General features: G+C 46.1%; 1 protein-coding gene across 2 annotated transcripts in view; it reads left to right on the forward strand.

The window, feature by feature from the left end:
* The window catches only part of LOC147692277 (uncharacterized), a 312,790-nt gene that overhangs the window by 162,236 nt on the left and 123,599 nt on the right, over positions 1-26,955 (forward strand). For both annotated transcript variants that reach the window (XM_086938541.1, XM_086938542.1), the window contains 2 exons: positions 23,085-23,233; positions 23,480-23,668. In XM_086938541.1, the coding sequence (XP_086794667.1) occupies positions 23,085-23,233; positions 23,480-23,668 (338 nt within the window). The remainder of the gene's footprint in view (positions 1-23,084; positions 23,234-23,479; positions 23,669-26,955) is intronic.

Genomic DNA, 26,955 nt, shown 5'->3' on the forward strand with positions numbered 1-26,955 from the left:
ATTTGGTGTGTCATTGGGGAGGAAACGGGGAAGGAAGTGTGAAAAAGGAGGGATATATATATATATATATATACATGAGTATAGTGCAGTATACACTAAACATAATAAATTAGACATGTCTAACCGTTGGATTCTATCAAAGAAATGAGGGAATTTCTTATTTTAACTTATTGTGCTGTAAATGAGGACTGGTATTATCATGCTAAAATTGAAAAACATGGTGGCTAAGTGATTTAAAAACCGGCAAGAGGTTCATAATGTGAACAGTGTTATTCCGTTTATATCAGTGCAGTGAGCAGGAGTATGGCATTTACCTCAGGTGAGGAAGTCAATATCCAGAGCAATGGCCATAAACTAGCAATGTACGCGGTGTTCCCTGGCCGTTGCTGGTGTCAGAGTGGACTCGACGTGAAAGTTTAAAGACAGTCGTTGGTGGCGGTAGTTTTGGTTTGGAGCAGAAACCGGAGTGATGCTCAGAAACTAACGACATGCGTGGCGATTCGTGGCCGTAACTGGGGTGTAGGAGAGTAGGGTCTGCTTTCCTATGCTCACCCCACCTTTTGCTTTTTGCTTCACTGGTTTTCGACTTAATGTGGCTGTGGGCCTGCTAATCAGACCCACAGCCCTGCTGTTCTCTCTCTAAATTCACAACCATGTACTTTAGGTACATCACCAATTGGGATTGGGTCACCTTATCAGCCCCTGTACAGTGTAGTATAGGTACCCAGGGCATAGGTGCATCCAAGGCCTACCAGGGGCTGCAGCATATCATTTGCCACCCCTGGCTGGCCATCCAAACTGACACAACTGGCTGATTACTCAGCTGGGTAAAGGTGGTGTAATCACCCCTTGCTTAGATATAGTATACCTATGTCTAAACCTATATCTGGACACATATGCACCTATAAGTCACTCCTATGGCAGGCCTTAACAATCCTGGAGGCAGAGTGCTTGGTTTTATGTGAGATTGTGCTCTAGCATGAGCTGAGCCTGTCTGCAGCTTTCCGAACCATGTCCTTATAGCTGTTCTAGGATATTGCCATACCATATACTCTTAAGTGCATTATGAACCTCGCGGTTCAATGCTATCTTTGGCTTGGCTTTATCAAAATATGTTGTGTAAGGTGTCATACGCTTTGGAATACTACCCCCTCGCCAGTCCTGGCGATGGGGGTAGCATTCCACCCTTCTAGAGGGAGAAGACATGTTACTTTCCTTAAACGAGGTTAAATCTAACCAGAGCCTCAGCATCACAAAATGGATGCTGCTCCGACAGACACAAGTCTGGCCTCCTGCTGCTGACCGAAACTCCGGCAGGGGAGGCCTGGACAAAAGGTTTCCTGTCACAGGGAGGTGCTAGCACCACCCAGACAGGAGATAGTGGATTGGGAAAGGGAGGGCTGAATGAAACTAGACACTGCCTGGGGCACACAAGGTGTCCCATGCATAGTCCAGTTCAAACCGGTGCTGGGGCACTCCAGCCCCAGCTCTGGCGCGAAACTGGACAAAGGGAAAGGGGTGTAACCACCCCCTTCCTGGGTCCCACCCATAGGAGGGACCTAGCAGATGATCCAGCCCCTTGATTTGGAATAAAGGTAGGAGCTGTGCCCATAGACTTTATTTAGATCATCCTGACTGAAACTTGATACAAAACTCTGGACCCTTCGACATCCTACTCGACGTAGAAGACTGAAGAATCTGCCTTGTGGTCAAGGAGTGACCACCCTGTACAGGCAGGCACCATCAGAGCTCAAAGGTTTTCTTTGTTGTTGCTCCCGCCGGCGCTCGAACGACAGAGACCGACAAGACCTGGACTCCCAGACTTCCAACAGCCCGATCCACAGCCCCAGCAAAGCTGAGGCCCATGGAGGCGACGTGAGACGTGGGACTGGCCATCTTGGAAAGCCAGCGAAGTGCTTCCTGTGCAGCTCCCGATGCACCCTCGAAGCTGTGCATTGGGGATTGAGAGGCCCCAGCCCCGAGCAGCTTTTGCACCGAAGATCGCCTCTCCACACTCATCGAGTGCTGCATGGGGCCCTTTTGCATTTTTCTGCTCGACGCGTTGTCCGGTCACTTGTCCGTTGGCTAGTGGCCTCTGTGACGACGAACCTTCGAATTTTCACTGCTGGTCTGGTTGCTCCAAACTGGCCCTTGCTGGTCTGATCCAGAAGCCATCTCCGATTCCTGCGTGGGTTGCATTTGCCAAGGCCTGTTGACTCCTATTCGAGAATCGACACCGCCGACAGCAAGAGCCTTCGTGGGACAACCCGTGTCCACCTCCTGTTCGTTGTCGATACTTCCTGGTCCACGTGGCAGCGAAGACAAAGTTCGAGGCATGCGGGCTGCTAAATTCACATCTAGTGCATAGATCGCCGCCTAGTGTTGGGTCCGGATGATTGCACCTTGTTGTCCTGGAAGAGTCTTCGAAGTATCACGAGATAGGTGGCTCCTCCCCTGGACTACAGTGCGCATGGGCATCGACTCCATCCCCAGATTGTTTTTTTCCGCCATTGGGTTCGGATGTGATTTCGACGTCTCCTGTTCGGAATCGATAAAACAACTTTATTAAGGCCAAAAGGCTTTACTCACTCGTCGGTATTGTTCGCGTTCGGTCTCGTGTTCATTCCTACTCATCGAGTGGGATTTCGTGTGAGTCGGTGACTCTTCGATCATCGAGGCCCTGTCGACGCAGCAAGACCCCGATGTTGATAAGATGGAACGGAGTCCGTTCAAGTACTGCCCCGTGTGTGGTTCAAAGTACCCACACATCGACGTGTACCCAGTGTGCAACAAGTGCCTGTCGCCGGACCATGACGAGGCCAACTGTATGGCCTGTTCCAGATTCCGGTCGAAGAAGACCATCAAGCTTCGGCGCGTGGCGCGCCTTGAGGCCCAGCGATCGGCTCCGGCGCCAGCGGACATCTTCGGCGACCCCGCGGCAGATGAGCAGGAGCTTCACCTGCAGATTTCGCCGGCATCGGCGGAGGTCGAGACCGACTACGGAGAAGCGGTCGAGGACCACGGCCTCGAGGAAGACATCGAGGAGGTAGGGGACGACGGAGAACCTTTTGGGGCCATGGAAGATAGCTCGGAGGATGAGCTATGCCCCGTCCCAACTTTTACAACGGCTCAGGTCACGGGATCGCCACGAGGCCTTACCCACGACCATACGCCTCGATCCTCCGCCCCGCCTATCGGCCCGGCTATGGACACCTCTGCGGAGCCGCCATTACCGAAAACGAAACCGAAAGTGAAACCTTCGGGTTCGACCAAAACCAAGATGGACGCCACTCCATCGACACCGAAGACGTCTGCTACGTCATCGACGCCGTCATCTTTGAAGGCGTCTGCTACGTCATCGACGCCATCATCTTCGGATACCTCAAGGCCGAAAAAGACTGTTGATGCGGCTAAGGTACCAAAAGTGGTTGAGCAGCCAAGCTCAAAGAAGGCCTCGGTGCCGCCCAAAGTCAAGCCCACCGCGTCGGCAGACAAACCGGTCGGCGATGCCAAGAGGGGCGCCGTGCCGAAGCCGGGTGTCCCGGCACCAAAAGGAAAGTCGGTCGATCCGAAGACATCGACAGCGACGCATGGAGCCGTAGACGGTGGCGAGAGCTCGGCCGACGGCGCATCGGCAGCTCCAACGGCAAAAAAGGTGTCATCCACGCTCCAGTCTTCCCCAGGGGGTTGATCGAATTCGACAGTCGGATCGACGAAGCCGTCCGCTTCTTTTACGAAGCAGGTAAGAGACTCCCTCAAACGGATTCGGGACAAAGAATCCACGTCGGGCCCGAAGACGCCCTCGGAGACTACTCCGGTTGCACCGAAGAAGCAAGCCTCGATGCCGCTTCCCTTTACCTTGCCACCAAACGTGGTGCCGAAGGCTTTCGCGCCTCGGTCGGTGCCCAAGGACTCGGTCGAAGGGAGGCATACTCAACTAAGTGGCGGTTCTGATCGTCAGCCCTTGTTGGATGACGAGTCGGAACACTTTATCGATGCTGACACTGGAAAACTGACCCTCAAGAAGAGAAAGATTACTTCACAGCCTCTGGAGCCGTTTGTAATCCCTCTAAAGAAGAAGAAGCCACTCCCGGGTCCCCTCAACTGGTGGAGCCTATTTACCAACCAACCAGAAGTCCAACACCTTCACCCACTTGTTCAGATGGTGGAGAGGGCGACCAGGAGGAACAGTATACCTTCCCTGAGAACACTGACCCTGATGAACAACAGGACTCATGGTTGTCCTCAGGGGATCAGGGGGACCACCAGCCTATCTCTGACCCACAAGCCTATGGGCCTAAAACTTCTCCAACAGAAGATTCAACAGCATTCAATGCCTTAATCGAAAGGGCAGCTGCGAACCACAATGTAGAGATGCATGCTGACCCGGTAGAGGTGGACTTTCTATTCAACACTTTCTCTACTGCCGAAAAGACTGTAAAAACACTTCCTATGCTTAAAGGAATGATGAAACATGCCACTGACATTTTCAAAGACACTACTAGGGCGCGAGTGGTGAACCCTAGAATTGAGAAGAAGTACAGATCGGCACCTGGGGACCCAACTTTCATTCGGGGCCAGTTGCCTCTGGACTCTTTGGTGGTCTCTAATGCACGCAAAAGGGCGAACTCTCAGTCGACGGGTGAAGCTCCTCCCCCGGACAAAGAGTCTAAAGTGCTGGAGGCATCAGGGAAAAGGGTGGCAGCGCAGGCAGCCAACATATGGCGCATCTCAAACACACAAGCTCTGTTGGCCAGATACGACAGGGCACACTACGATACATTAGAGCAGCTTCTACAACACCTCCCTGATGAGTTCAAAGAGGGTGCGGAGATGCTCATCCAAGAGGGCAAGCTCATCTCCAACTCTGCTATTAAGTGTGCGCTGGACGTTGCGGATACGGCAGCAAGATCCATCAACACTAGTGTGATGCTGAGACGCCAAGCATGGCTCCGCATCTCGGGGTTTAAGCCAGAGATACAAACGACTATTCTCAATCAGCCTGTTAATCCAGACAGACTATTTGGCCCAGAGGTGGACACCACACTTGAAAAGATTAAGAAAGACACTGAGACTGCGAAATCGATGGGTGCACTTCAGTCTCAGCAGTTTAGGGGAAGCACTTTTCGTCGCTCAGGCAATCGAGGTGTTACCAGAGGACACGTGGCACAGCAGCAATTTACTAAGGGTGGTGCGCAATCCTCATACACTAAACAGAGTAGGGGTGGTTACAGAGGAAACAACGCCAAGGGCAGAGGCAGAGGCAACAACAATTCCCGCTCCTCTGCCGCTAACAAACAGTGACTCCCTGTCACTGCCCCCCGACCATCTAACACCTGTCGGGGGGAGACTCCAACGGTTCCTGCCTGTCTGGAAATCCATCACCACGGACAGGTGGGTAAGGAAACTTATCCAGTTCGGTTATTGTCTGGAGCTAACGTCCACTCCACCCACCATTCCCCCAAGGCACCGTCCTATGTCAGCAGAGCACTTGCACTTATTGCAGCAGGAAGTTCTTGCGATGCTGCAAAAAGGCGCCATAGAGCTCGTGCCAGTAGAAGAACAGGGCACAGGTGTTTATTCCCTGTACTTCTTAATACCAAAGAAGGACGGCTCACTCAGACCCATCTTGGACCTACGCCCGCTCAACATGTATATTCTTTCAGAACACTTCCACATGTTGACGTTGCAGCAAGTCCTTCCACTGTTAGAAGAGGGGGACTTCCTCGCAACCTTGGATCTCAAGGACGCTTACTTTCACATACCACTCAATCCATCCCACAGAAAGTACTTCAGGTTCACCATTCACAACAGGCATTACCAGTTCAAGCTACTACCCTTCGGAGTGACCACTGCCCCCAGAGTGTTCACGAAGTGTCTGGCGACCGTGGCGGCGCACCTCAGGAGACAGAACATACATGTCTACCCCTATCTAGACGACTGGCTGGTTCAGGCCAAGTCAGCACGGCAGTGCGCCGCTGACATGTCCAGCACTATTCACATTCTTCACAGTCTGGGGTTTTCGCTCAACTATCCGAAGTCGCACCTTCAACCTGCCCATGTGAGGCAGTACTTGGGCGCGACAATCAATACTCTGACTGCTACAGCTCAGCCAAATCCAGCGAGGATCACCAGTATCCAGTCGCTCATTCAAAAGTTCAGGCCGCAACACTCACTCCCAGCGAGAGTGTTTATGCAGTTGATAGGCATGATGGCCTCCTGCATCTTCATAGTCCCTCACGCAAGGTTACATATGCGTCCTCTCCAGGAGTGCTTGGCACACCAGTGGACTCAGGCTCAAGGACAGTTGAAAGACCTAGTGTTGGTGACCGGTCGGGCATACAACTCTCTGCATTGGTGGACTCCACACAACCTTTGCAAGGGCCGACCGTTCCAAGAGCCTGTGCCACAGATTATCCTGACGACGGACGCGTCTCTCCAGGGATGGGGAGCGCATGTACTCCATTACACGGTGCAGGGACTATGGTCGACACAACAGAAGAGGATGCACATCAACTACTTGGAGCTGATGGCGATCTTCATGGCACTGAAGTCATTCAAAGTACATCTGTGCAACAAGGTCGTGTTGATCCGGACGGACAACATGACGGCAATGTACTATATCCAGAAGCAAGGAGGAACACACTCTCCACAGCTGTCTCATCTGGCTCAGAGCATGTGGAAGTGGGCCATTCAGAGGAACATCTTCCTCATGGCGGAACACCTCCCAGGCAAGGACAATCAGATGGCGGATCTGCTCAGCAGGTACAGCCACCAACCGCACGAGTGGGAGATACATCCATCAGTACTCCACCCGTACTTCCAGCAGTGGGGTCATCCAGAGATAGACCTGTTTGCCACAAGGGAGAACGCAAAATGCCCAAGCTTCGCCGCCAGGTTCCCACACCCTCAGTCGCAGGGCAATGCGATATGGATGAACTGGTCAGGCAAATTTGCGTACGCTTTTCCCCCAGCACCTCTCATACCGCTGGTGGCAAGGAAGCTGCTACAACACTCGATAACACTCATCCTGGTTGCTCCAACGTGGGCACGCCAACCATGGTACACCACATTCCTGGAGCTCTCCGTGGTACCGCATCAAAGACTACGCCTCACACCCAGGCTCTTGACGCAGCACCATGGCGACATTCAGCACCCGGATCCGCAACAGCTCAACCTGGCGATCTGGCTCCTGAAGTCCTAGAGTTTGGCTACCTTGATTTGCCCCCGGAATGCATGGACATTATCCGGGAGGCAAGAAGGCCCACTACCAGAGCTTGCTATGCAGCAAAATGGAAGAGGTTTGTCATTTACTGTACAGACCATCATATCAACCCGCTAGATGCATCCATTCCTAATATCATCTGCTATTTGTTACATCTTTACAAATGTAATCTGGCGTATGCTTCCATTCGGATACACTTATCCGCCATAGCGGCTTATCTCCAGAACAGGCAGCACCTCTCTGTTTTTAGGGTGCCTGCCATTAAAGCTTTCCTTGAAGGGCTGAAACGAGTCATCCCCCCCAGGACCCCACCAGCTCCTGTGTGGAACCTCAATGTGGTCCTCACCAGATTAATGGGACCACCGTTTGAGCCCCTACATTCCTGTGAGATTCAATTCCTCACATGGAAAGTAGCCTTTCTCATTGCCATCACGTCTCTACGGCGCGTCAGTGAGCTACAGGCGCTCACAGTACAAGAGCCATTCATTCAGATTCATCCTAATAGGGTGGTGCTGCGCACTAATCCTAAGTTTCTCCCTAAAGTGGTGTCACGGTTTCATGTTAAACAGACCATTGAACTGCCCACATTCTTTCAGAACCCCGAAACAGTGGCAGAGAGGATGCTTTACACGCTTGATGTCAAACGAGCGTTAATGTACTACATTGACAGGACCAAACACTTTAGGAAAACACAACAATTGTTTGTTGCCTTTTCAGCCCAGCACAAAGGCAACCCCATTTCCAAAGCTGGAATAGCCAGGTGGATCGTTAAGTGTATCCAGATTTGCTACCACAAGGCTAAGCGCACCTTAACGGTTCCCCCCAGGGCCCACTCGACACGCAAGTTGGGGGCCTCCATGGCTTTCCTGGGTAATATTCCTTTGGAGGATATTTGTAGAGCAGCCACATGGATTACACCACACACGTTTACTAAACATTATTGCGTGGATGTGCATTCTAAACAGCAGGCAGCTGTAGGACAGGCTGTTCTTAAATCTCTTTTTCAAACTTCTGCAGCCGGCACGGGCGGCCGCCGTTAATGGAGGAACTGCTATGTATTCTATGCATTAGATGTGAATTTAGCAGCCCACATGCCTCGAACTGAATATGCTACTTACCAGTATGCATCTGTTCTTGGCATGTAGGGCTGCTAACATTCACATCGCCCGCCCTCCTCCCCGGCACCCGTAGCGGCTGCAGACCATTCTTGCATTCATTCATTAGCATGGACATCATTTACGCTATTTCACTCCATCTCTGACACAATGGCTAAAAACAATCTGGGGATGGAGTCGATGCCCATGCGCACTGTAGTCCAGGGGAGGAGCCACCTATCTTGTGATACTTCGAAGACTCTTCCAGAACAACAAGGTGCAATCATCCGGACCCAACACTAGGCGGCGATCTATGCACTAGATGTGAATATTAGCAGCCCTACATGCCAAGAACAGATGCATACTGGTAAGTAGCATATTCACTTCACGACAGCACCTGATCGCAACCCAACATCGCCTGGTTCCTTCCTGGTTCCATCCTGGTCACTGGCTAGTGACACAGACTCTGTCCCCTCTGCTTTCAGGTACTCTACATCTTCGATCCACCCTTGGATCCAACCGGACTCTTCTCTCCTGATCGCCTGCAGCATCTTTTCATCAAAGCTCCATAGAACTCCACAACGAAACCCCACGCACTTTGACACCTATGCACCCGTTTCCTGTGGGTGAGGTAACAAGGGTACTCCGGTGCTCCTGTAGAGATTTACATCTCTAGTGTCCTAGTTTTAAGTGGTAAAGTTCTAGTCCAGTCGGAAGACTTCCAAAACTGCAACTTTCTAACTTTTACGCACCATTGACTTCTATTGGTGCACGCGGTTGCCTATAGACACTGCACCCGCATCCTGTGGGCCTCCCCCGACCTAACCTTTGCTAGTCCAGTGTAGCCCCAGCGATTCTCAAGGCCCTAGGCCTTACCATTGTTCGTGACGTGGTTCTTATACCACTATTTTAGTATATGGTTTGAGTGGCCACCTGGGCCTATCCATATGTGTGCAACTTTTGTATGTTATATGAAGTTCTTTGTTTAACGCTTGTGCTTCTGTCCTCATAAAGAGTACAGAGGATTATTCTAGTAATAAATACATATATTTTATAATATATAACTTGTGTGGTGTCCTTTCATTTGATGTTAAAAGGATTGCATATGGTAAAACAGCTGGCTTCACATGCCCTCTTAAGTTTAGCCTAAGACTGCTTTTGTCCATGCTACCATTAGGATAGCTGGTCTATAGGGTTGACTTACAACCAATCACCATAGGGGTCGTTTGGACTGGTGCAAGTTGCTCACTAGAACAGTGAACATCATATACCAGGCCAACTTCTCACATGGTGCATATGCAGCAAGGAAGTTATAATGGAAGTCAGCACTGGTGGGGGTAAAAAGCTGTAAATGGTGCCTATACTGCGGCGAATGGATGTATGTCGTTACAACGCATACTTTTACAACACCTACCTTTACAACGCATTTTTTACACCACAGCATCCATTACAACGAATTCCATTACAACGCTTGCCATTACAACGAATTCTTTGAAACTTCCTTTACAATGCATTCCACTACAACGCATACTACATTTACAACGCATACCATTACAACGCATACCATTACCTAGCATGTATGGTAAGTATTGGATAGTGTAGGGGTAAAAATTTCTATTCTAACTCCAGGGGGTGCAACAGTAGGGTAAGTGTTGGATAGTGTAGGGGTAAAAATTACTATTCTAACTCCAGGGGGTGCAACAGTAGAGTAAGTATTGGATAGTGTAGGGGTAAAAATTACTATTCTAACTCGAGGGGGTGCAACAGTAGGGTAAGTGTTGGATAGTGTAGGTATGCGTTATAATGGTATGCGTTGTAATGACTGCGTTGTAATGACATGCGTTGTATGGTATGCGTTGTAGTGACATGCGTTGTAATGGTTGCGTTGTAATGGCATGCGTTGTAATGGATGTTGCGTTATAAAAGTTTTGTTGTAAAGGTAGTGCATTGTAAAAGTTGCGTTGTAAGTGTTGTTTCCCGCGACGAATAAGACAGGTACCGGTGAGGGTTACATTGCGATATTGGCGGTGACTGCTGAGTATAGTGTGCATTGGGCTTACCTCGAAAGAATTACTGGAGGCGTCGGTCAGAGTGGGGGACCGAAGCAATAGACTATAGTGAAACCTGCGGGCGAGAGGGAGTGAGTTTGAGATTAAGGGTGCCTAAAGGTGCATTCAGTGAATAGTTAAAGCAAGGCAAGACCTTACCGCAGTCAGGGATATTCTGCGAGTAGAGAATTTAAAAGTCGAATGCCTGCGAAAAAATGAGGAGGAGGAAAGGGAAAGTTAGACTCTAGAATGGGTACACGAAGTATGGGTATAAATATTCCGATGTAAATGGAATAACACTGTTCACATTATGAACCTCTCGTCGGTTTTTATATCACTTAGCCACCGTGTTTTTCAATTTTAGCATGATAATACCAGTCCTTATTTACAGCACAATAAGTTAAAATAAGAAATCCATTATTTTCTTTGATAGAATCCAACTGTTAGACATTTATAATTTATATGTTTAATGTATACTGCACTATGCTCATGTATATATATCCCTCCTTTTTCCCACTTCCTTACCCAATGACACACCAAATGTAATGTTTATGTTTTTCTCCAACTATGTTTGGGCTTGATTTTTGATAGAAATGTAAATAAGGCATGAATCACAATGTCCTGAAGATGTTCCTGTTATCCTTAAATAGAGATCAAGACGTTGTCGACATCCTACACTATATTGTTTTGACTATATTATATGAAAAGTCACAATAGTGTGTTCATGAATCATTAGCCTGCCAAATGTGATTGTATGCAGACTGTCTCCTCTTGCCTGGTACACACCTGTCTATATGTTGTAGTAGGACACAGGCCGTGTTCCACTTGATATTGTATAGATAAACTGACTACATCAACATATGCGTTGTTAAACCCTGTCCGGCTGGACAGATGATATAGAATACATTTTGATCTATATTTATTTCTCATAATTATCCCTGACTGTCTTGGGACCATTGTCTTTTGAAACAGTCCAGTTACAAGTCAGCAAAGAAGAGTGACAACAATGCCCATGAATGGTAAGTAATGAATGGGCTGGCTCCAAGCCCATTATAGAACACAAGTCTTGCAAGTGAGAGCGCATGCGCTAACACATGCTCACACAAGCGAGACCTAAAAACCTGCCAAGATGTGTTAGCATTAACTGTGTCGGAGTTGTCATGTGATGTGTCCACCGGGTAGGATCGGGTGATGGCTCCTAATGTAGCAGCTATGTGAAGAAAGCTGACTTCCCCTTCTACAAATGCCCACATTAGTTGCGGGAAGGGTGGTCACAAGTTAACTCTTCCTCATATTATGCAACACTGGATACTCAACATTGGTTATGAGTCACCATGTGACTATCTCAACCAAGAAGCACCTCTACCTTCTTTCAGCATGGTCGGGTAAAAGATTGCCAAGTTCTTAAGGCAGACAACTAGCTACGTCAGCCCTTCTATTAAAGTGACACAGGTGCCCCAGATGACCCAATGTCCATGACGGAAGTTGCCTTCAGCAGGAAGCTGGTGGAGCAAAAAAATGACTTTTCGGGAAAGACTGTGGTGCTCCTCATCCCACTGGTTGATTGCCGAGCTTCAGCTCTGAAATCACTGGCAACAATAGGCACGTCTTCACTGTCCAAGATCACTAACTCGATTCTAGACTTGGGTGTGGTCCCCTCGATTCTGAAGCAAGCTCATTTGGTTAAAAAAAATCCATGCTACTTGTGGCTGACTCTGCCAGTTGACTGCCTGTCTCTAGTCTGCCCTTGATTATAGAAACATTGGTGTTCCTGATTTTTAAGCAGCTGAGTGAGCACTGTTAAGTTAGGCAGTTCTCAGTCAGTTATCACTCAAGATTCAATCTTGGGTACGGGACTGAACCACCCTAGCTGATGTTAACAATTCAGTAAAAGAGAAAGGTCTGCAAGGGATTGCCTTCCTTTTTAACATCAACATGTTACTGCTGGCTAAGTAATTAGGAAACACAAGGTGGTATATCCCATGTATGCAGATGGCACATAGCAATACAGGTGGAAAGCGGGGACAGTAGTGAAATATCCAACTGTTTGGGGGAAATCCAAAGATTGAAACAATATAGCAGTCAAGTTCTGAAAAGATGCAAAACACAAGCGCTGCTAGGGCCATGGTTGAATTGTTATTCCATGACTGTAATTGTTGGGCTATAAACCAGTTCAACGCCTCCTTTGTAAAATAAAAATATATCTGCTGAGGTCATGCGACTTCACTGTGTAATGACCTCACAGACCCCTCTTGGGTTCAGTCAGGTTTGCTTGTAAAACCTTAGCTCAACCCTGGGTAGCTGTGGCTTCGAGCAGTTAGGGTTTACCAAAGAAACAAATGCAAAGCATTTTGGAGATCCAAAACAGACGAATGAGAAAGAAACGCCACGCCAATGAAATCTGACAACAATTTTAAAAAAATAGCTACTATTTCTATGAATTTTTAGTTCACAAAATGTATCAATTTTTAGGAACAAAATCCACCATGAGATCTAAATCATTGAGCAAATAATAAATCACTGCTTTTCATTCAAATCGTAAATGAACACTGGCAACTACTGTGGTTATTGGTTACTTTGGAAATGTAAAAACATTTTATAAAGTTAAGTACGGCTGCAGCGGCTCGGTCGGGTGACCAACTCCGACAGGGACCGAGTCACAGGGGCCAATAAGGCTTGTTAGGAAATTTTACTTTGCAGTCAAAGCAGTCTTCATCAACTTCCAGGTCCTATGGCTGAGCTGCCATAGACCTCAATGGAGTGGTTCTTATGCAAGGGATATATGTTGCTGAAGGATGCTGATTCAGTGACAGGGGCCTTCCTGTGGCTACTCCTCGGTCTACTGTCACGGATTTGATGTCTCTTGAAATCTGGTTGATGGGTGCTACTTTAATGCCCAGAAACTGCCTTTCAGGGATGCAGTGACTGCTATCCAATAGCCTCCAGCTACCCTCCCACCTTATAATGACTTCCTGCATAGTGTGGCATCTAGCTATCCCAGAATACAATATTCTGTCAAGATAGCAGAACCCCTCTGCCGGTGTGTGGATCTTGGTAACCCACCTTAGAGACTTCACCCCCTAGGGCTACACGCCCAGGGGAAAACTCTTTTGGCAACTGTGTCCCCCTCTGTTTCACTGATGACAACCTGTCTATCAAAACAAAAGAGCAGCCCCTCTTTTGTGTGTCCACCAATTGCCCTTCAAAGGTTTCTTTCCCTTTGAAGTGCACCTTTTAGGCTCACACCCTGTTTTGCCTTCTTTACCTCTTTCAACGACAGAAAAAGCCGTTCATTCTTTTCCCCCTCAGGAGGGCAGAGTAAGTAAAATTTATTTGCACAATTAATTAAAATCATTGCAATATACACATTTGAAATTGACCGTTAAAAAAGAAAATATTCAAGTCTATTAAAAAGACAGTGGATTTGTTGGTTAAAAAGGAGTAGGAGAAATGTCACTTAGAGGGGATAAAGCTCAGACTTGGTCAGATGGTAAGGTCAAGGAGTTAATTTCTGTGATAAACTTTACAAAACGTGTCGCCATCTGAGGCGAGTCTCCCCTCATGCATGCATCGAGTGCTTCTTGGCATGGCCTGATATTAAGAAGCCAAATTGGTCTCAGCCAGAAAATTCTTTGAGCTCGTAGGCATTGACAGATGCACAAAATGTGAATGAGATTTTCCTCTTCCTGGTTACAAAAACGGCATTGGGAGGAGGCTTCTTTCTTGTATCCTTGGCCAAACTTGTATGCCATCAGCGGAATTAAGCCGAAGCGGAATCTCATTAATTGAAGTTTTGTATGAGATTTCATGGCGGATGCGAGATAGGACGGTAGAGTTTTCGGGGCATATAGTTTGGAGGCCCAAGAGCCATGGAAGAGCTGAAGTACCTGTTGCACGTCAAGGTCATTTGATTGAATTTTAGCTTGCTTGGTTAAAAGCTTTGATTTCACCTCGATGGGCAACGGAGTTGACCATATGTCCTGTGCTTTGAGGAAGTCAAGGCGGAATGTCAAATATTTATTCCACGATGTTTTGGGGTTGCTGAGCAATGACCATATACAGCTCTTTAAAGTGTGAGGGCTGGCTTGTTTTGTTTTCAGGCAATAGGTGATATATCTTGTGCTCATGATCCATCGCATGGAAGATAGAGAAAATTCTTTCCAAATTTGGGCATGGGAGGTCGAGTTTGGCAATCAAAAAACCCTGCGGTAACATGACAATTGCGCTCTATCTAGCCAATTATTCATTTTGTCTTTGAAGATTATTGCGCCGAAAGAGATTGTAGGAAGGAATTTTGCAGTAATCAATTTTATTAGCGGGACTAAGTCCTGGGAGTGCAAAGCGCTCTTCGTTCTTATAAAAGCCCCCTCCAAGCTACGAGCAACTGCCTGCATTTCAGTTGTATACATAGAAGGTCTCCCTTTGTGATCGATCCAAACACCCAGATACTTATATGCGGTGACAGTTTCCAGTGGCTTCCCTTCAATAAACCACGTGGGCTTTTTTATTTTCGCGGAAGTTATTGCCATTGCTTTGGTGTTAGTAACATTTATCTCTAGCATATTGATGTTGCAGTACTGGGCGAGGGAGTCAAGCAGTCTTTGAAGGCCCACCTGAGTTTGGTCTAGAAGAATGGTATCGTCTGGGTATTGCAGAATTTGGATCTTTCTTTGATCAGTTCCTGGGCAAAGGCTCTGGAGCAGGACAGCTATTCAGGGAGGTCTGCTAGGTACAAATTAAAGAGTAGTGGTGCAAGAGGGCACCATTGTTTTAGGCCTCTTCTAGTATAGATTTTTTTAGAAGTGGACCATCTCGATGTAACTCTTACCTTAACACAAGTGTCTGTGTGAAGGGCTATTAGTGCTTTCAATAGAGACCAAGGGATGCCCCATCGTGCCAATTTTTCCCAAAGTTTAGGCCCGCACACACTATCAAAGGCTTTACGAAAGTCGCTAAATCCCAGGTACATCGATTTCCCTTTTACGGCTAGGGTGGTTTCCATCAAGTGGGCTATACAGATCAGGTTATCTTCGATATGACTGCCTCTTTGGAAGCCAGTTTGGGTGAAAGGGATTTGGTTGTTATTTTCCGCCCACTTTGTAAGTGCCGTTAAAAGGACGCTAGCGTATGCCTTCCCGTCCACATTGAGTAGGGCTATCATCCGATAATTGTCGGGATTAGAGCGCGAGCCTTTTTTATGAAAGGGAATGAGAAGTGATCCTTGCCAAGAGGCCGGGATGGGGGCCTCCCAATATTGCGGCCTCGAAGAGGGGAGTCAGTATCAAGGCCCATTTCTGGGCGGAGGCTTTGAATACTTGAGTGGGGATTCCATTGGGTCCGGGGGCGCCGCCTGAGCGCATTTTCTTAATTATTCCTGTTATTTCGTCTGTTGTTATCTTGAGGGGGGGATTGTGTTATCCTGGAGGATTAATTGATCGAGAGTGGACAGGATACTGGTATTTGAAGCATGCGTTGCTGTATAAAGTATTTTGACATAGGTCTCCCAATCAACAGGAGAGATATTAGTTGCGGTAGGGGGTTTAGTGGCGTTGGTGGCCTTGTTTACCCAGTTCCAAAATGTTCTTTGGTCTTTAGATTTTATGATCTCAAATGCTGTTGCCCAGTGATACTCTTCTTCCAATTTCTTTAGCATGAACCTGGCCTTCCTATAATCTTTTCTAGCGGCTAATATGTCCCTCTTCAGAGATTTATATTCGCTTTCGTTATTCGCGTTGGTTTGTTGCAGCTTATTTAGTTTACTTTTTGTAATAATTGTGTGTTGTTTTTGTTCTAACAGGGTAGTTGAAGCCGGAAGGTCCTTCGAAAGCCTATTTGTTGGTTTTAAAGCTAATTGATCTCTGAAGTTGGTCAATATAATTTCCCAAGAAGATGCTGTCAAGTGGCTAATACCGGCGAGGCACATTCGGTCAGAAGATTGTCCACTTCCGCTTCGATTTCTTTACGGTTTCCTTCGGACCATCTTAGATTTCTTACACTCTGTAGGTTCGATTCCGTTCCAATCAGGGGAATATTCGGGCGGTGTAGCTGCCTAAAGGCGATCTTGCACGTTAAAATGGCCATTCGGGAGAAGGATACGTGGGTGTATGCAGCTGGTTGATCCGAGGCAATCCTTCCGTTGAGGATGCGCAAGCCGAATTGATTTAATTTTGTTGCTAGTTTTATTCCATTAGCTTCCTTCCGTTGATACTGAGATTTTATCTCTGGGATTTCCCACATTACATTAGCTGATAATAATTGAGAGAATTGGGTGGAGTCGATGTTAATAAGGTTGGAGTTAAAGTCGCCCATTATCAACCACAGATCGTTTGGAAATAGGACTTTGAGATTGTTTATTATGGGTAGCATGTTACTCAAAGTAGACTCTCGTCTTGTTTTTGTGGGGTGCAAGTAAACACAGCTGAGAATGATTTTTTGCGTTATTTTTCCCTTTTCGTGGCTCTTGATCTCGATGCTAATGAAGATATAGTCGCCCTCACCATTGTAAAGTGTTTCTAATTTGGCAACCAGTGTGTTCTTCACAGCAATCAGGACGCCCCCTGATGCATGGCCATCTGCTATAGATGGAATAGCAGAGGATTCGATTACGGTAAAATCTTCCCAGATGGTGTTCTCCAGGGCCCAGGTCTCTTGAATAGCGAAGATGTCGTGGGTCTTCCGGAGGTCCGTGGTTAATCGTCCGATTTTCTCTTTTGTTAGACCCCGAATGTTCCAAGAGCATATATTTAGATAGTGAACTATGTCGGGATTTGGTTTGTTTTCATGCGAGGTTGCCGGGACACTACCACAAGGCCTGGGATAGCCACGACCAGTCTTGGGATTTATGCGGCTTAAGTACGCATTTGCGCGGTCCTTCTGCTGTTGTTGCTATTACTTGAAGCGGGTTCTCAATCCAAGGTGCGGTTTTCGATTCCTGTCGGAGGCCACGTAGCATCAGGGGTAGCTGCTGTTTATTCTTATCTTGATTTAAGTCTAATCTGTTATTGTCAGTCGTTAAGGATTCGGAAGTATTTTCTAGAAAGGTCGGGTAGTTAGTGATGGTGTAAGGGCTAGCCTGAATACCCCATTCACTCAATTGTTTTGCGTTCTTCATTAATGTTACCACCCGATCCGAATTGAAAAAAGTTACCACAGTTGACTCATTTTTCTGTCCCAGTGTGGGGTCTATAAAAGCCACTGTTTCAATGTCCGCTGAATTTACGCTTTCTAGCCCTGGAAGGTGCGTTCATAGCTTTAGGATATTTCCTCTGTTTAAGATATCCCTTTGTCCTTGGGATTCATATTCCGGGTACAGTAGTATTTTTTTATGTTGTTGCTGCACGGGTTGAAATTCTTAGTTGTTTGTGTGGGAGTACCTGGTTGGGACTGCGGGTTAGAGGGCCTATCAGAAGCTTTTCATTGCGTGAATGCTCCGAAATGTCTTGAGTAATTGGTTTTGGAATCGAGGAGCTGATGCTTATAGGCAGATCGCTTCCTTTCGCTGGTTCTTGAGCAGAGGCCATTTTGTTGTCAGGTCTAGCCGCCTCTGTAAGGGCAGAAGTGTGTCTTGTGGCACCAAGGCGTAAATGGTCACTGGAAAACTTTGGGCAACAGAGTGGCAACTTTCTAAAGCTGCCATTTACTGAAAAGTTACCCTAAATTCAACTTTGGCATCAAGTCTGGTTTAGTGCAGCAATTCATTTGATACCTTAAAGTACAAACTTTAGTAGTCCCCATCAGAAGTTAGCACATCTGAGTGGTCAGCGTTTAACTCTGCACTCACCAATGGGGCTTCTAGCCTTTCTACAGTAAAAGTGATAGTTTGTGGTTTTTATTGGTAGAACATGTAAAAACATGTTTTATTTTTTCATATACAGCAAACTTCCTTAGGGCGCAATAGCCTGCACTAGGGGGGACCTATATATTTAAACGGTCTGGGCTTTGTCATTAGGTTAAATGGCAAAGTTGATTTAGCAATTTGAAAATGTCTCTTCCAGCCAGCAATGTCAGGCTCGGGGTCAGGCTCTGCTTTGTCACTCTCATGGTGGCACAGTAAAAGCTGCAGTACCAGAGGAACACTTTAATTTACAGGCCCTTGGCTCCCCTGGTACCATATACTAGAGACTTATAAGTAAGTTAACTTATGCCAATTGTGGGTGAACCAATCAGACATAAATGCTTTAAGGGTCAGAGCAATGTCACTGAGGCCTGTTTGGCGAGACTCTGCACCTTCAGAGTTGAAAAACAAGCTGCATCGGTCCAAAACTGTGGGGTTGCTCATGCAGGAGGCATTTCCTTACACTTGATGTATGGCTCTTTCATTGAAAAGTGAGATTCAGTAAGTCATCAGGTCATAGAAGGTTCAAAATAAGCTTGCAAATAATGTGCCATTACTGAATACACATTTGTGAGCTGCTCTGTTTAGGGTAACAGTTTTTAGAAGGATTAATTATTAGAAATGTATGTGGGCAACCTTGTCTGTCCTATTGCCTGATTACAATGGGATCCGGTCACAAAGATATACTTACACATGCGAGTAAGTCTGCACATGTAAGTGAAGGTTTACACTCATGAGTAACTTTAGAGTGCTCCATATTTCATAGGAACAGCATAATCTTCTTGTTGACACTATTTACGAGTGTCAAGTTACTCAAAAGTGTAGACTTTCTTTTCTCCACACCCCTGAAGCAGGGGGTGGGGAGAAATTCACAAGCTAAAAACAAGAGCAGTACAAGGTCCACCATCGCACATGGCCACCCACTGATACCGCAACACCCTCCCATAGAAAATATTAAGATTTAAAATAAAAACGCATAAGAAATAATGTTAATTTATTTAAAATAGTTAAAAAGATATATAATTTAAATTTAATGTCAAAAAGTGATCTAAAAATATAAAAGTTTTATTTTAGCATATTTAATACTCTTTTGTGAATTTAGGTATGAATAAAACATTAACTTTTATTGAAATATAATTAAATTACTTTTAATTCTATACATTGCATTGAATAATTAATAATACATAATAAAAAATATATTTGTTTTTACGTTAGGTGAGATTCTTGTATTTATTTATTTAAACTGATTGTGGTGGGGTACTGCTTTTACTCTAGCTCTGAGCAGGAGTACATTTATTACTACTGTGGTTGTGTTTTTGGCTCTCTTAATATTAGAAGTGCAGTTTGTGAATAGGAAAGAGATTACTCTTTTGTGGATGCACTTTCTTCCCCAGACTCCTCCCTAGCCCACCTTTGACTACTCCTTATTCCACCCTTAACTTCCCCTGTTTAGCAGTAAATACTACCCATTTTCCAACAACTCTTCCCTATCCTGTCCACATTTACTACTAAAAGGTATACTTATGTGTGCAGAGACTCTGCAGTTGGGGGGGAGATCTATGCACAGAAAAATGAGAAGTGGAGATAGAACCTCTATACATAGATTTGTGGATAGCATTTTGTAGTACATTAGTAGTATTGTAGTACTACTGGCATACTACAAAATGCAGTTTGTGAAAAAGGCACTAATATATACAGAAATTAACAGTTAGGGTGATATACAAGCTGAAGACGAATCTTCCTCTACCTGGGTGGCCTGCAATGGCTGCCTGTCTTGGTGAGTCAATTATGTGACTCTTCTAGTAACTTACACTGAATTTCATTGTGAAGGCCCTTTAAAACTACTCTACAGCCGCATAGCCTATTTTAGCACTAGGTCAGTGACGAGGAACACATAAATGGAAGAAAGCCTGATACTTAAGTGTGTGCTGGGAACGTGTTTACAGTTACTTGCTAAAAAGCTTTTGAAATATTAGTGAACACGTTCTCAAAAAGATTAATCTTTTCATGCAGTCTTTCTGAAGTGGGAGTTAAGCCCAAATATTGCCTTTCTAATGTAATTATATATTTATTTAAGGGTTTCTGGGAGAGCAGACCCTTACAGTAAACGCCATCTCAGAGCACTGGAGGTATAGGGCATAGGCAGATCTCAGAAGACACAATCAGAGATTCTCAACAGATCTAAATTAGCCCTTGATGTGAGTGAGTATGTCAAGATGACAAGTGGTCATACACGTCAGTGGCTAGGACGATAAATGTAACGAAAGATGGGACAGGCTTAAGTTTGGGGCTGGTGGCAATGAGCCTATTTTGGTAAATAAGGTTTTATGTGTTTCAGAAACCTTACAGAATTCTCTATAAACCTCAAGTAGAGGTGTAGTCAGTGCCAGTAGGTTGAGGCTTGCAACGTTCAAACATGTTTTTAAGTCTGTGTAGATAAACAGCCAGCAGGCCCAAGGAGCATAATCTTGTGTGCCTGGGGGATAGAGCAGGGGCGAATAATTGGTAACGTAGCCTGTTGTAAGATCATGAAGTGGTTTATAGATTAAGCAGTAGTTGTTATATAATGTCCTCTCCTTAATAGGGAACGACAGTAGAGCTCTAAAATCGAGTATTATGTGGTATTAGGTTTTTAGTCCGAATAAAAGCCAAGAAACAACGTTTCGGACTCCTTGTATATTGTGGAGGGTCTTCTTAGGAAGTAGTGGTCTTAGGTAATTGCAGTAGCCCAGCCTAGAAGATGCAAGTAGAAAAACGAATTCTCTTTTAGTGTGGGTAAAGTAGGAGGGCCCATGTGCCTTTTAGTAGGCTAGATGGTGGAAGGCATTCTTGGGTACATCACTAACTTAAGTGAAGGAAAGTTCTTTGTCGAACAGTGCTGTCAAATCTCAAAAATTAGTGGAAGATGTAAGGGATGTCTCATTGAGTGTATCGAGTATATCTAGGTTATGGTGATATGTGAAGGATTTACAGTCCATTCAATGATGATCTTAATTTTGGGGGATTTTGGCTGACCAGGCCACATGAGTGCTCCAGTGTCGTGCAACTGGCAATTTGACTTAATGAGTTATCTTTTAGTTTTCAGTGGTTGTGTGTGCCATTCACATAAATCTGATCCCACCTATTGCATTAATTGTTGCCCTGTCTATTTGGAAAGCACTCATTAACCCTGAGGTGTAACTTGGTCCTGAATGACAGATGTTTATTATTATACTCCTAAATAGTACTAATTTTTTTGACCTCCAGGCGTTGAAAGGCTGAGGGAACATGCCGGGATCTGAAACCATGAGGTAAAATACAGATTGCTTCAGTGAGCACATCAGTCTGCTCAGAGATCAGAACGGGCGGGAAAGGGAACTCATTGTCTATAAATAAGTTCAGGAAGAGAGCACAGCCACAGGTGAATCAACATTTAGTAATTGTGCTTGTGGGTGCCTAATTTGAGTAGAGTGCAATTTTCTAGGAAGGATGTAAACCAGGTTACAATGGTACCACCGAAAACTGCATAACTTGTTGAACAGTTAAGTGGAATTATGTGATGAATGCTATTATATGTGAGTGACAGGTCCAGCAGCGTTAGAGTAGCGGCATGGCCTTTGTTACGGGCCATGCAGATGTATTGCCTGTTGATTAGAATATCTAAATCTTTGTGCCTTGGCCTTCATTCACTCGTGTTATTTTATAGTCAAAAGTTTAGTTGTTTAGTGATTACTGTGCTTTGGCGATGTGAGGTAGCCCCAACAGAGGTCATTTGTTCTATTTCTTAAATTATTTTTGATTTTAAGGTCTCTAATGATAACATTTGGAAGGGACACATCTCACTTTGTAGGTCGTTAGTGTATCTGTTCTATTCTTGAAGAAGAATTTGATGTTTTCAGATTGCATTTTGGAAGGGTGGTAGGAGTGGTGAAGGATGTAGAGTCACTAACGTTTGGTAGGAATAGTTGTATAGGTGAACCTTTTTGATTGAGTTACCATTTCTTGGAACTAGGACGACCTAGCTTTTACCTAAGCTTTCCCGTCATCCCAGCAGTGTATCCTACACAGAATGCAACCTCTATGCAGGCTTTATTGAGCTGATCATTGTACCAGTTCTGAGGCTTTTTGTGATCTGTTTTGAGTTTGCAATTCTTTTGAGGAGCCAACGGGTCTAGGGCATCCTTGAATTTCAGTTTGAAATGGAGAAGAAGGCCAAGCGGGGAATATTGGCAAGTGGTGTTTTTGAAGTTGGGCTATCTTCTTACATATTATAGTGATTCAGGACTTAATAAAGTCTCGGGCCTGGTTGTGAGAGGCTGGCATCATATGGCTTCAAAAATTCAGAAATTGAGAATTTGATTCTTTAAGCGTCTGACCGCCTGGAGTGTACCTAGTCCAGTATATGAAGATTAAGGAGAACAATACATCTGTAATGCTAATCATGATCTAACATTCCTTACATAATTCCACAGCATACACACAGACATATTGACTTTTTAAATAATGCTGTGGTATGCATAAACCTCTCCACCCCTGCTCCCTGTGTCCAAGCATGGACTAGCAGCAGCTATCTGCTGCTGGTTGTGGAAGTTAAGTCTCCAGTCACATGATCTGAGGCCGAGCAGGCTGTGACTTCTGTCAATACTGGTTCGGTGGGTACTGGTATTTAGTCTTGTGTAACCGGCCACAGCAGCCTCCTCCCATGCCATGAGGGTGCGCCAACCATTTTAGCAGAAGACCTCACTAATACACTGGCTCCAGTCAGTTGTGTGTGCTAGCTCTCATACTGTCCATTCAATTCCTTTCAACGATGAGTCCGGCAGGTTCAGTCCTCTGTCACTCCTGTAGCCAAAGCGATCTGCGGTCCTGTCCAAAATATTAATAGAATTTTGTCATTCTAATAGGAGACAGCAAGAGAAGCTTTAACCCCACTCTCTATCGCAAACCTGCTCAGTATAACCACCTCCTCACCTCTGTGGTACATGACGGGAATGACAAAAACAGCTACGGATTCGAGATTGTGATGTCTAAATCAGTGCAGACATACATCAAGGTAATGGAAGATGATTTTTGGGAGATTGAGGCTGATCATCAGTAGTGCAATGGTCAGGTTTGCTGAATGTCAGGATTGATGTGTATGGCAGAGCTGTTGGGATGTCAGTTCTGGAATAGCAAGACTACTGCAGTCAGGTTTGGTGTGTACTAGTAGAGCTGTGTGGAAGTCAGTACTAGGATTGTCAGTGGGGCAGGTGGAGGTGCTGCAGTGCAGTAGTAGAACATCTCTTTTCCCCTTCCACAGTTAAAGGGAAATCAGAACCAGGTGTGCTGGCTGATGCAGCGTGTACCTCGGAACCGCTCGGCCAACCAGGGCTACGAAACCTTTCAACAGTTCCTGGATAACAGCCAGTATTCTCGACGCGGGATCCTGCGCTATGAAAAGATCTTCGGTCCCGGCTTTGTCAGCACAGGCGGTCTGGAGACCACGAAGGTAAGATGCAAGACCAGGGGAGTCAAGGACTGGACCAGAATGTGGTGTTTCACTGCTCGCTGTGACTAGCATCTGACATGACGCATTGGGCTCTATTGAGAGAGCATCAGGATGAAGCTGTGTGTAGAGGATATTTGTCGACCCAAAATCACTTGCGGAAATTCCTACCATAGCTCTTTACAAAGAATCACATAATTCATCTGTTGATCGATTCATCTTTCCGTTCGCTACAGATTTATAATCAGAGAACCCCTCGATGACTTCCTGAATAGATACTTATTGGGATCTACACAGTCTTTTTCCTGGGTCCCCTATCGCATTAAGCTACTGAGATGAGCGCTCAGCTAAACTTTGAACTCTGAGTCTTTTGATGGTAAAAGATAATTTGTAATTTGACGTTTTAGGTCAGTCTCCCATATTATTGTACTAACTGAGAACTTTTATTGTCCACTGTTTTATACTGCTTTATTTTATTCTTCATGCATTAGTTTATGTTGCTTGCGATTGGTCGTATTTGGAACTGCTATATCTCTTTTAAGCGCTCTGACACCCTAACGGGTCACGTTTGCGTTATATAAAACACTAAATAAATAAATAAATAAATACTTACGTTAGGTTCCAGGTCCCAGGCAGCATAAGGGTATGTTTCAAAGCCATGCTCTGGCCGACTCTGCAGCTAGGATCCTCTAACATAGGTGCCAAGTAGTATTGCTCCATGTGGCCCAAACCCCAGCAATAATTCATATTCAGCGTCTCAAGACTCAGTCCAGAATGAACAACTTAGTGGCCACCCTATACATTTTTATTTCCTGTCTTGAGATGCCAGAGGCTGAGGGAGGAGGTTGACGTAACCCATGTATCGTAATCAAGGAAGAATGGTTTAGATGCTGATATAGAATTTATCTTTTCTGGAAGTACCAGAAAAGTTCTTAATTGCATGATTAGCATTGCTGAAAGATACTGGTGAGGTACATATGTTGGCAAATGAACGTCGTCTCTTATTGTTAGATGAACCAGAGCACCAAAGCATTGCCTCTTTAAAACAAGCATTGGAAATGCAATAGGTCTCAGATTTATTTGAGTTAGAGCTAATGGCATTGTAAATGTCAATGTCTTTTCGCCATGTGTTATGGAGTGTATGCATGTGGTGTGTAATGGAATTATGTGGGTTGGATTGGAATTGTAGCAATGGTGGCATGCTGCGCTTTAGATGAATATGTTTAAAAGTAAGTGCACCATACTGCGATTGCTACAATAGTTAATTGTGGATACGTTAACAATTGATGTGTGCACTGATGGCTGGTGGTGTGTGTGCCTGTAGAAATTGTGCACTGATGGCGGTGGTGTGTTTGCTTGGTGGATGCGTGCACTGCCGGCTGGAGGTGTTTGTGCCCGGTGAAAGCGTGCACTGACGGCTGGTGGTGTGTGTGTGTGGTCTTATGTGTGGTGGTGAGTGTGTGGTGGTGAGTGTGTGGTGGTGAGAGTGGTGTGTGTGTGGTGTGTGTGTGTGGTGTATGTGTGGTCTTATGTGTGTGGTCTTGTGTGTGGTCTTATGTGTGTGGTCTTATGTATGTGGTCTTATGTGTGTATGTGTGGTGGACTTAGTTCGAGTGTTCGTACCCTGCACACTCACACACTGCCCCTACACACTCACACACTGCTCACCCTACACACTCACAGAATGATCACCCTGCACACACACACACTGCTCACCCTGCACACTCAAACACTGTTCACTGTTTGTGCCCGGTCAAAGCGTGCACTGACGGCTGGTGGTGTTTGTGCCTGGTGAACCCGTGCACTGACGGCTGGTGGTGTGTGTGCCTGGTGAAAGCGTGAAATGACGGCTGGTGGTGTGTGCGCCTGGTGAAAGCATGCACTGATGGCTGGTTTTGTGTGTGCCTGGTGAAAGTGTGCACTGATGGCTGGTGGTGTGTGAATGTTTGGTGAAAGCGTGCACTGATGTCTGGTGGTGTGTGCCTGGTGGAAGCCTGCACTGACGGCTGGTGGTGTTTGTGCCCGGTGAAAGCGTGCACTGATGGCTGGTGGTGTGTGTTTGTGGTTGCGTGTGTGGTGGTGAGTGTGTGGTGGTGAGTGTGTGGTGGTGAGAGTGTGGTGGTGAGAGTGGTGTGTGTGTGTGGTGTGTGTGTGTGTGTGGTCTTATGTGTGTGGTTTTATGTGTGTGGTCTTATGTGTGTGGTCTTATATGTGTGGTCTTATATGTGTGGTCTTATGTGTGTGGTCTTATGTGTGTGGTCTTATGTGTGTGTGTGTGTGTGTGTGTGTGTGGTGGACTTAGTTCGAGTGTTCGTACCCTGCACACTCACACACTGCCCCTACACACTCACACACTGCCCCTACACACTCACACACTGCTCACCCTACACACTCACACAATGTTCACCCTGCACACTCACACACTTCTCACCCTGCACACTCACACACTGTTCACCCTGCACACTCACACACTGTTCATCCTGCACACTCACACACTGTTCATACACACTCACACTCTGTTCAACCTGCACACTCACACACTGTTCGCCCTGCACACTCACACACTGTTCACCCTGCACACTCACACACTGTTCACCCTGCACACTCACACACTGTTCACCCTGCACTCACAAACTGCTCACCCTACACACACTGCTCACCCTACACACTCTCACACTGCTCACCCTGCACACTCACACCCTGCTATCCTGCACACTCACACACTGCTCACCCTACACACTCACACACTGCTCACCCTACATTCTCACACACTGCTCACCCTACACACTCACACACTGCTCACCCTACACGCTCACACAATGTTCACCCTGCACGCTCACACACTGTTAACCCTGCATACTCACACACTGCTCACTCTGCATCCTCACACACTGCTCACCCTGCACACTCACAAACTGCTCTTCCTGCACACTCACACACTGCTCACCCTACACACTCACACACTGCTCACCCTACGTAATGCGAAAAGACCTAGCTCTGCCCATTGGCCTGTGTTGTAATCGTACAGTAGGTTGTGAGTTGTTGCGCTTGATTGGCTGGGGCGTCCCCTCCTTGCTGCTCCTCTCACAGAGGGCCGGCTGCCTCAATGAAGCTCCCAAGACACGTGTTCAGCTTTCTTTGTTTTAGCTCCTGTGTGTCAGTGCACCGTGTAAGCACACAAGCATACCCTGCTCTCTCTGGAACACACACACTGCTGAGTCACTCTCACTCTGCAGTCACTCTGCAGTCACTCTGCAGTCACTCTCACTCTGCAGTCACTCTCACTCTGC

This window comes from Lissotriton vulgaris, chromosome 9, assembly GCF_964263255.1.
Source record: "Lissotriton vulgaris chromosome 9, aLisVul1.2, whole genome shotgun sequence".
NCBI lineage: Eukaryota > Metazoa > Chordata > Amphibia > Caudata > Salamandridae > Lissotriton > Lissotriton vulgaris.